The 11,627-nt window shown below is 43.9% G+C and overlaps 1 protein-coding gene and 1 pseudogene across 1 annotated transcript; both read left to right on the top strand.

The window, feature by feature from the left end:
* The first annotated feature begins 758 nt into the window (after nt 1-758).
* On the top strand, nt 759-5,791 carry slc10a2 (solute carrier family 10 member 2). Its single transcript, XM_090215597.1, has 6 exons — nt 759-1,333; nt 1,733-1,851; nt 2,933-3,021; nt 3,167-3,342; nt 3,696-3,853; nt 4,163-5,791. The coding sequence occupies exons 1-6, from the start codon at nt 933-935 to the stop codon at nt 4,336-4,338; spliced, it is 1,119 nt and encodes a 372-aa protein (XP_090071723.1). The 5' UTR covers nt 759-932; the 3' UTR covers nt 4,339-5,791.
* Nucleotides 5,792-8,212: 2,421 nt separating this feature from the next.
* On the top strand, nt 8,213-11,297 carry LOC110502049 (uncharacterized; annotated as a pseudogene).
* The last annotated feature ends 330 nt before the right edge of the window (nt 11,298-11,627 follow it).

Consider the following 11,627-nt stretch of genomic DNA (forward strand, 5'->3'; position numbering starts at 1 on the left):
CAACCTTGTTACAGACCTACAATATAATTAGATGGTTTGTGATACATTTGAGGCACAGTAATACGACTGATTATATAGTGAAATGTGAGGCACACATATGTTGTCACAGTTTTTGTGCTGTAACACATTATTTCCATGTTTTTTTTGTTGACGTATTTATCCATCTACTTGGTTGATATTATATTATTATTTTCCAGGGTATGAATTTCACGATGTCTCATTTTCTTTCTCCAAACGATAGTGTGAATACCTCAGGTACTTTTTGTGTCCTTGTCTTCCTCTAACAGCTAAATGGGTACGAGGCTTATACAATGTCATTTTTGTGTCTTTCAGTGACAGACACTGTCACTGTCTAGCTTCTTTTTTTTCCCCATAGTGGGTCCAACACCCAGGGACTTTTTTCAGTCCTACTCTTTTACAGTCCCACTGGGGAGAGGTGACGCACACCAGACAGGACCTTGTGCCCGCGCTCAACACGTACAGGTAGGCATCATCGCTCCTTTGGTGGCGGTACCAGGATGATGATGTTGCATGGCTGTGATTGGAAGAGGACAATAAAATTTAAGAGCTGAGTGATAAAAAAAAAAAAAAAAGTAAGATGGTGCAATTTACGTTTATTGTAAGTTTAATCAATGACTGTCTTTTTCTGCATTCGCTTTGGACACTGACCTCATAAACGTTAGGCACGAGTTAATTATTATTATATATATTTTTTTAGGTAGGTCTTAAAGGCCTGGAGGGGAGAGGTGTATGGTCTCAGTGCAGCCCTCGTCACCGTGGATACAGGAGGGAGGAGAGCCGAAGGAGTCTTAAAAGAACGCAACACCACAGGACAGACGACTTCTCTCCATCCCCCCCCCCCCCCCCCGCACTCTGGAATTCTTCTATTGGGTTCCTTTTTAGATTTATTTTTTTAGTCCCCTTTCTCCACTATGAACACACCAATGACAACGGCTGCCGTGGCGTTGGCCACCTGCCACACCAACGCCACGATATGCTCGGGCACGTCGTGCCTGGTGGCTCCCAGCAACTACAACGAGAACCTGAGCCTAGTTCTCAGCATCGTGCTGACCGTCATGCTGGCCATGGTCATGTTCTCCATGGGCTGCACCGTGGAGGCCGGAAAGCTGTGGGGACACATCAAGAGGCCATGGGGAATTTTTATCGGCTTCTTGTGCCAGTTCGGCATCATGCCCTTCACCGCCTTCGCCCTGTCGCTGGCCTTCAACGTGCTGCCCGTGCAGGCCGTCGTCATCATCATCATGGGCTGCTGTCCCGGTGGCTCCAGCTCTAATATCATTGCCTACTGGCTGGATGGAGACATGGACCTCAGGTGAGACTGACTGGAAGCAGTAACACTCTTAGATGAAGAAGAATGGGGGGGGGGGGAAATGGTTCCAAAAGAGTTCTCCGGCTGTCCTCGTAGGATAACTATTTTGGATTCCGGGTAGAACACTTTTGGGTTCCATGTAGAACCCTCTGTGGAATGGAACCAAAAACGGTTCTACCTGGAACAGAAAAGGGTTCTTAAGAGATCTCCTATGGGGACAGCCGGAGAACCCTTTTAGGTTCTAGATACCACCTTTTTCCCCCCTAAGATTACATGTTATTTGTTTGATGATTTAGCCTACTTTCAAGTTTTGCCTTTGGTACTATGTTTTTGAGTACTTTTATGCGAGTGCGTTTTTATCGTGATCCAGCGTACTAATGTTGTGTGTTTTCCCCGCTCTAGTATCAGCATGACAGCCTGCTCCTCTATCCTGGCCCTGGGGATGATGCCTCTGTGTCTGCTCATCTACACGTCTGTCTGGACCTCTGCTGACACCATCCAGATCCCCTACCAAAGCATAGGTAGCTACCAAATACTAAAATAAACCATTCCATACAGGGGCATATGCATTGATGTACCATCTACACAATGTATTGGTGGGAATGCTTTTGCACAGCACTCTTTAGATTCCATCTAGCAGCACAGGAACATATCAATTGTATAGATTTCCACATATAGATTGTATTTCTATGTGTTAGAACACCGTTAGAAATGCTAAAACATTTAGATCCTTATAGCAGCTTACGTACACGACATGGCCAAAAGTATGTGGACACCTGCTCGTCAAACATCTCTTTCCAAAATCATTGGCATTAATATGGAGTTGGTCCCCCCTTTGCTGCTATACCAGCCCCCACTCTTCTGGGAAGGCATCCCACTAGATGTTGGAACATTGCTGTGGGGACTTACATCCATTCAGCCACCAGAACATTAGTGAGGTTGGGCAATTAGGCCTGGCCCGCAGTCGGCGTTCCAATTCATTCCAAAGGTTTTTGATGGGGTTGAAGGTCAGGGCTCTGTGCAGGCCAGTCAAGTTCTTCTACTCCGATCTCGACAAACCTTTTCTCAATGGACCTCACTTTGTGCACAGTGGCATTGTCATGCTGAAACAGGAAAGGACCTTCCCCAAACTGTTGCAACAAAGTTGGAAGCACAGAATTGTCTAGAATGTCATTGTATGCTGTAGCATTAAGATTTCTCTTCACTGGAAGTAAGGGGCCTAGCCCAAACCATGAAAAACATTATTCCTCCTCCACCAAACTTTACAATTGGCATAATGCATTGGGCAGGCAGTCTCCTGGCATCCGCCAAACCCAAATCGGACTGCCAGATGGTGAAGCGTGAGAGCGTGTTTTACACCGCTCCAGAGGCCAATGGCGGCGAGCTTTACACCGCTCCAGAGGCCAATGGCGGCGAGCTTTACACCGCTCCAGAGGCCAATGGCGGCGAGCTTTACACCGCTCCAGCCGACGCTTGGCATTGCACATGTTGATCGGCCACGGAAACCCCTTTCATGAAGCTCCCGACAAACAGTTCTGGTGCTGACATTGCTTCCAGAGGCAGTTGGGAAGATGATGACAGATTGTATATCTTCGTCTCCAGGTATCACTTTGGTGTCCCTCCTCATCCCTGTCGCCCTGGGAATCTACGTCAAAAACAAGTGGCCCGAAATAGCCAAAAAGATCCTCAAGGTAAGATTAAACTCCTCGCACTGCATACAGCTGGTTTTGTTCCACACTACTGCTACACTATACACTTCTAGGTTGTTATTCCGGGATCAATAGTGTGCATGCGATTTGTGGATTCAAATCAAGTCTGTAAAATGTGTGTTTGCAGGTGGGTTCCATAGTTGGCCTCCTCCTCATCATCATAATAGCGGTGGTTGGTGGGGTGCTGTACCAGTCCTCCTGGACCATCTCTCCCTCTCTCTGGATCATCGGAGCCATCTACCCCTTCGTAGGCTTCACCCTGGGCTTCTTCATGGCCCGCTTTGTAGGACAACCCTGGCACAGGTACTACTGCAATATTATATGATTCATGATAGTCCAGTCTTAATATTGTACCTAGCTGATAAAATCCAAGTTACCATTGCAATAGAAGGTGTTGATAACGCCTACCTGAATTATACTTGAATAACCTGAATGAGTTATTCCCTTTGTCTCCTCTCTGGAAATGCCTTAACATTCAAGTTCATGTAAACACTACAGTACCAGATGTGCAAGGTACTCCCACAGACGCTACAATGAAAACCATCCAGTGCATTTTAACAGAGCAGAAGGTTCTTCATAAGCACGCCAGTCAAGCGGAGCCCTTCGTCGCTCCATGGAACCTACTGTAGTTAACAAGCCCTTCGATTGTGTTTAAGGTGTCGTACCATCGCCCTGGAGACAGGCTTCCAGAACTCCCAGTTGTGCAGCACCATCGTCCAGCTGTCGTTCTCCACTGAAGACCTGGAGGTCATGTTCGCCTTCCCGCTCATCTACAGCATCTTCCAACTGGTGGTGGCTGTCATGTCTGTTGGAGGTGGGTCAGCTTATACCGCTGTTGAAGAGCTAATGTCAATATTGATATGCTATCAAAAGTTTTGAATGGTTTTGTGGTCGACTTATCGATGTATAGTAGGCCTAGGGTCTGGTATTTTCTACCGTGTGTTATCTATATTTCCGACATTTATTTGTCATTCTAGCTAATGATTGATTGCCCGGGTGCCAGTCTGATCATTAACTTCTCTCAGACTATATTATTGATGCTTTTCAGTGCTTATTTAGATTGAGAATTTGTGGCTGTAAAGGCACACAGTAGGTGTAACAGGAGTGGTTCTGCTTCCTACAGCTTACCGGATGTATAAGAGGATGTGTGGAGCAGGTTCATCTGAGTTAGACAGCGAGGGAGCAGAGGGGGATGCTGAGGCACCTAAGGATAAGCAGGAGTACGCCCTGGAAAATGGAGGCTTCGAGTGCGACGAGAATGGCAACAATGGAGAAAAGGGCAAGATCACCCAGATGTGAGCACGGACAGGCCGCGGGACTCTGACAGCAGCACGCAGCGACCTGGGTGCAATACCGTACCTACATCCTTCCCACACAATCACACCACACACACACACACTGACCTTGACAGGCTGAAATTGTGCGTTACAGGGTCCTGCCATTTTAAAAAGTGAGGTATTCTCAACATGGGAGAGGTTTCTGTGAAGCTTTACTTCATAACAACAACAAAAAAACACAATCTTCAGGGGTAGGAAGCCATCTCAGATCCTGAATGAAGTCCGTGTATACCTGCAGTGTATACCTCGTGAAGGCCAGCAGGGTTGCAGTGTGGTAGTGACTGAGGCGAGGTATTGTGAGATTTGTTGAGTGGTGAGAGACACAGAGGAAACTGTTCACTATGAAAAGGTTTCTGTCTAGTCACTCCTGTCAGAACTACAATAACTTTTTCAATATTTATATTTGCAAACCAGTCAACCTAAACTAATTTATTAGTCCATGTCGTAGGACTCATGACACACACACACCAGCATTAAGACATTATATTGAGTTTTAAATGGACCCCTCCAGGATATTTTACACATGGTTCATATTTTATCATTTGTATGTTAAAGCAACAACAAAAATACATTACAAGTCTTCCTGACTAATACAAGTGTTGTACTGAACATTCATTTAGTTTTAAGTTATTAGACAGTACATTTGAACCATATTTATGAATGTACTGTCTTTGTATCCATTAGTGTAATTCATGTTTTGCCGCATTTTTTAAAACATTTACATAGATGAATAGACTAAATACAGACTATACCACACATGAAGAACCCCTTCCTAATATTGAGTTGCACCCCCTTTTGTCTTCAGAACAGCTTCAATTTGTCGTAGCAGGGACTACAAGGTGTAGATGCTGGTCCATGTTGACTCCAATGCTTCCCACAGTGGCCATGTGTGCTGGATGTCCTTTGGGTGGTACACACATTCTTGATACACACGGGAAACTGTTGTGTGAAAAACCCAGCAGCAGTGCAGTTCAAAGGCACTTAAATATTTTGTCTTGCCCATTCACGTTCTGAATGGCACACATACACAATCAATTGTCTCAAGGTTTTAAAAAAAAAAATCCTTCTTTAACCTGTCTCCTCCAACTTCATCTACACTGATTGAAGTGGATTTAACAAGGGACATCAATAAGGGATCATAGCTTTTACCTGGTTAGTCTAAGTCATGGAAAGAGCAGGTGTTCATAATGTTAGGTATACTCGGTATATATATCTGTGACGAACACTCCACATTGCACCGCACCTTAGTTGTTCTCTTTGTCTTTTACGCAGAGGCTAGTTGCTAGTGTGTTGTCTTAAAGAAGGTACCTACCCACCTGATCTTTTGATGTGTAAATGTACCCGGAAATGAAATAAAGGTGAACATTTGGTCTATCAAGAGTTTTAATAAAATCTATATTTCATGACAAACTGCAGATCCTTTAGTGAGACTTATCTTCTGTCATCTATCACATCCAAACATATGCTTCATGTGAATGGTCTTTCTTTTAAAAACATTTTTTTTAAAAAGGTGATACAAATATACAGAATTTCTCTTTTAAGACGGGTTTAAAAACACTTCCAAAGCTGTTTAATAAAGATATCTTCCATGTGGTATCACAGACCTGGTACTGTATGCATCCACCCCCCTTATCCATTCATACATCTGTCTACAGTGGGATGGTACTGTACAAATAGGGTACTGCTCCTCAGATGTACACAGACCTCAACTACAAGTCTGTGATGATCAGAGAAGTTATTGCAGCCCTGCCCTCATTTCCTAATTGACTGTGGGACTTTTGTACTTTTATTTACAGAACCAAACTAACCATTTGATAATTACTTTGTAACCTTGAGTACCTTTCAACTGAAGGGTGAACAACAAAAAGCTGTGAGGAGTTAGTCACCAATGGCGGCATCTGACATAAAAACTAAGACTATTGTTTGCAGCACTCCCAAGGGTGTTACTGTATCAAACCAACGTTTTACAGATTTCAACCGAAACCAAACTTCTGACAATCACCTGAATAGATTTGACTCGTTGGGAGAGATGAAGGCTGTGTCTACTCCAGTGGATTCAGAGTGTTAGTGGATGGATGCTTCCTAAATGCTACATTTTTGACAGTGATGAAGACTTGACTGCCTGGAACTGTCCTCATGCAAAACAGTACACTACTGCCTGTCCAGATGTCACAGCCAACGAGGAAGGATCTACTTCTTCGACTTCCCCCTAATATCAAACACCTTCTGCATATCCATGAAATTTGGTCAAACTAGTTCCATGTGTCTGGGCTTTTTGTCTCAGTTTCAAGATCTGGAGTACTTTTCTATTAGTGGTTGTCTCAAATACTTTCAACCACCAATAGCTAGAGCCTTCCAAATCTGCAAAAGGTGTATTTGAATGAGCCAATTATCATTTGGGTAGTGTGATTGTCATTTTGGGCCTCACACATTCAGAGATGTAGTCAAGTTGTCATTTGACCATATTTGGTTATAGGCTATCAGCAATGGTACCAGATTGTATTTCATTTATTTAACTAGGCAAGTCAGTAAAACGTCAAAAACGTATTTACAATGACGGCCTACCAAAAGTTAAAAGGCCTCCTGCAGGGGGCGGGGGCCTGGGATTCAAAATAAATACAATATAAATATAGAACAAAACACACATCACAACAAGAGAGACAACACAACACTACATAAAGAGAGACCTAAGACAACACAGTGTGGTAGGAGGACAAATATGATAAAAACATTATTGGGCACAGACAACTACACAAAGGGCAAGAAGGTAGAGACAACAATACATCACACAAAGCAGCCACAACTGTCAGTAAGTGTCCATGATTGAGTCTTTGAATGAAGAGATTGAGATAAAGCTGTCCAGTTTGAGTGTTTGTTGCAGCTCGTTCCAGTCGCTAGCTGCAGCGAACTGAAAAGAGGAGCCACCCATGGATGTGTGTGCTTTGGGGACCTTTAACAGAATGTGACTGGCAGAACGGGTGTGGTAAGTGGAGGATGAGGGCTGCAGTAGATATCTCAGATAGGGGGAGTGAGGCCTAAGAGGGTTTTATAAATAAGCATCAACCAGTGGGTCTTGCTACGGTATAGAGATGACCAGTTTACAGAGGAGTATATTGCAGTGATGTGTCCTATAAGGAGCATTGATGGCAAATCTGATGGCCGAATGGTAAAGAAAATCTAGCCGCTTGAGAGCACCCTTACCTGCCAATCTATAAATTGTCTCCGTAATCTAGCATGGGTAGGATGGTCATCTGAATCAGGGTTAGTTTGGCAGCTGGGTTGAAAGAGGAACGATTACAATAGAGGAAACCAAGTCTAGATTTAACTTCAGCCTGCAGCTTTGACATGTGCTGAGAGGAGGACAGTGTACCGTCTAGGCATACTCCCAAGTACTTGTATGAGGTGACTACCACAAGCTCTAAACCCTCAGAGGTAGTAATCAAACCTGTGGGGAGAGGGGCATTATTTTTACCAAACCTTCTTTTTACCATGACCTTTGTTTTGGAGGTGTTCAGAACAAGGTTAAGGGTAGAGAAAGCTTGTTGGACACTTTGATGTAGAGCATTTAACATAAAATCTGGGGAGGGGCCAGCTGAGTATACGACCCTATCATCTGCATATAAATGGATGAGAGAGCTTCCTACTGCCTGAGCTATGTTGTTGATGTAGATTAAGAGTGTGGGGCCTAGGATTGAGCCTTGGGGTATTCCCTTGGTGACAGGCAGTGGCTGAGACAGCAGATTTTCCGAATTTATTCACTGCACTCTTTGAGAGAGGTAGTTAGCAAACCAGGCCAAAGACCCCTCAGAGACACCAGTACTCCTTAGCCGGCCCACATGAATGGAATTGTCTACCGTATCAAAAGCTTTGGCCAAGTCAATAAAAATAGCGGTGCAATATTGCTTATAATCAAGGGCAATGGTGACATCATTGAAGACCTTTAAGGTTGCAGTGACACATCCATAACCTGGGCGGAAACCAGATGTTTTCTCTGGCATTCCTCAGTTACAAAGTGTTTCCATTAGTGAACCCTGTGTAGATGATTTGTCCGAGATACTATGCAGAGTAAAGAATATAAAGTCACTTACAGAGCTATATGTGGAGGCACCAGTGATAAAATCGCTAAACCAATCAAACCGTTCGATCTTAAAACACCAACGAAAGCATGACCTCTGTTTTGATTAACCTAACAATCATTAAGTTATCAAATAACACATATAGAAGAAGATGTCTTATCTCCAACTTTTGAACTAGGGCTCAGCCAGGAAATACTATTGCGCCTTCCCCTATCTGGCATTAAGAAAATACAGTCCTAGAGTTGATCTAGTAATGAAATAGATTGAGAATATCTGTAATATAGTGTTTTTGCTTTCAATCAAGGAAATCAGTTTGGAATATACCACTATAAGCAGCTTCTCAATGTCCAGTGTTGAATTGGGCTGAAATATTTGCATTTAAAAGGTAAATCCTACTTCACATATTAAATTGAATTTTATATAGTCTCAAAAAGCTTAATAAATTAGAGATTAGGCCAGACACAAAATAGACCCGATCTCTGCTTTTTCCAAAATCAACAATTACATGGATAACACATCAAATTCTATTGGGAAATAATCTAGAAAAGCTTTTTGCAAAACAGTTCAGCTGTTTAGAGAAGCTGTAGAATCGGGTTTTATCACTCAATTTAATTTCACACATTGAAGACTTTGATTTCCTGGGATTGACAAATCTGGAGCTTTTAGACATTACACAAAATAAAATGGACAGATGCATGCAAACATGTTGATTCGAGGGAAGTTTAACAAAATACTTGATACAGTGCCTTGCGAAAGTATTCGGCCCCCTTGAACTGTGACCTTTTGCCACATTTCAGGCTTCAAACATAAAGATATAAAACTGGGCACTACCATTATGACGCATTTGTCTCCTACAGCGGGAAGGACGAGCACTAGGTGGTGGAGGAGCTTCTGCCCAACCTGGAACAGAGGGGTCCTCCTTTCCTGTGCTTCTGTCTACACAGTACAGTCGTGGCCAAAAGTTTTGAGAATGACACAAATATTAATTTTCACAAAGTCTGCTGCCTGAGTTTGTATGATGGCAATTTGCATATTCTCCAGAATGTTATGAAGAGTGGTCAGATGAATTGCAAAGTGCCTTTTTGCCATGCAAATGAACGGAATCCCCCAAAAACATGTCCACTGCATTTCAGCCCTGCCACAAAAGGACCAGCTGACATGTCAGTAATTCTCTCGTTAACACAAGTGTGAGTGTTGATGAGGACAAGGCTGGAGATCACTCTGTCATGCTGATTGAGTTTGAATAACAGACTGGAAGCCTCAAAAGGAGGGTGGTGCTTGGAATCATGTTCTTCCTCTGTCAATCATTATTAACTGCAAGCAAACATGTGCCGTCATCATTGCCTTGCACAAAAAGGGCTTCACAGGCAAGGATATTGCTGCCAGTAAGATTGCACCTAAATCAACCATTTATCGGATCATCAAGGACTTCAAAGAGAGCCGTTCAATTGTTGTGAAGAAGGCTTCAGGGAGCCCAAGAAAGTCCAGCAAGCGCAAGGACCGTCTCCTAAAGTTGATTCAGCTGCAGGATCGGGGCACCACCAGTACAGAGCTTGCTCAGGAATGGCAGCAGGCAGGTGTGAGTGCATCTGCACGCACAGTGAGGCGAATACCTTTGGAGGATGGCCTGGTGTCAAGAAGGGCAGCAAAGAAGCCACTTCTCTCCTGGAAAAACATCAGGGACAGACTGATATTCTGCAAAAGGTACAGGGAATGGACTGCTGAGGACTGGGGTAAAGTCATTTTCTCTGATGAATCCCCTTTCCGATTGTTTGGGGAATCCGGAAAAAAGCTTGTCCGGAGAAGACAAGGTGAGCGCTACCATCAGTCCTGTGTCATGCCAACAGTAAAGCTTCCTGAGACCATTCATGTGTGGGGTTGCTTCTCAGCCAAGGGAGTGGGCTCACTCACAATTTTGCCTAAGAACACAGCCATGAATAAAGAATGGTACCAACACATCCTTCGAGAGCAACTTCTCCCAACCATCCACAAACAGTTTGGTGACGAAATGCCTTTTCTAGCATGATGGAGCACCTTGCCATAAGGGAAAAGTGATAACTAAGTGGCTCGGGGAACAAAACATTGATATTTTGGGTCGATGGCCAGGAAACTCCCCAGAACGTAATCCCATTGACAACTTGTGGTCAATCCTCAAGAGGCGGGCGGACAAACAAAAATCCACAAATTCTGACAAATGAAATGCTTGTAATTATACTTCAGTATTCCATAGTAACATCTGGCAAAAAATCTAAAGACACTGAAGCAGCAAACTTTGTGGAAATTAATATTTGTGTCATTCTCAAAACTTTTGGCCACAACTGTAGACTTCCAGATGGGGAAGGACATAGTGGAGAACATCAGAGCCTCTACCGGAGCCGCCACACCCTCTGCCTGGTCAGTCGCCTCTACCTGCGCAGTAACTGGTGTTCCCTGGAGATTTGGCTGAACACCTCCAGGTTGCAGGTAGAGCAAAGGGACATCCTTCTCCTGATCATCACCCCCCCCCCCCCTCCTCCTAACTGCCTGTCTGCCCACCACAGGCTGGCTGGCCTGGTGAAGACCAGGACCTATCTGGACGGGCACCAGGACCCCCATCAGCACCTGGCATTCTGGGACAGACTGTGGGCTAAAATGAAACCTCGGACTGAATCGTAAGCTCAGAGATTTATGTAGGACCTTGTGTTGATGATGATAAGGTTGGCAGATATGTTGAGGACTTTGTACTGTAGACTTTTAACCAGTTTTTCCAATAAACATATGCATCGTTGTTGCTAAGAGCAACTGAAAAAGGCTCTCAGAACTCTGTGGTTTTGATCCCTTTCTGTTTTACAGTGTATCAGGTTGAGAACAACCTGTCCATCTGCTGTGACAATACATTAATGTTCATACAATGAAGCAGTTATTTTTATTTCAACATAAATCAAAAGATGTTTGTATGGAGGTTGCTAATTGAGGCAGGTGTTAAAGAGCATTGGGCCAGTTACCGAAAGGGCGCTGGTTCAAATCCCCGAGCAGGCAAGGAGGAAAGATCTGCCGTTCTACCCCGAACAACTTCTCCCTGGGTGCCGATGATGTCGAATAAGGCAGCCTCCCGCACCTCTCTGATTCAGTGGATGGGTTAACTGCAGAGGGCACATTTCAGTTGAATAACTGACTAGGTATCCCTGCTGATTGT

Source organism: Oncorhynchus mykiss, chromosome 22, assembly GCF_057628025.1.
Source record: "Oncorhynchus mykiss isolate SJ-2025 chromosome 22, ASM5762802v1, whole genome shotgun sequence".
Taxonomy (NCBI): domain Eukaryota; kingdom Metazoa; phylum Chordata; class Actinopteri; order Salmoniformes; family Salmonidae; genus Oncorhynchus; species Oncorhynchus mykiss.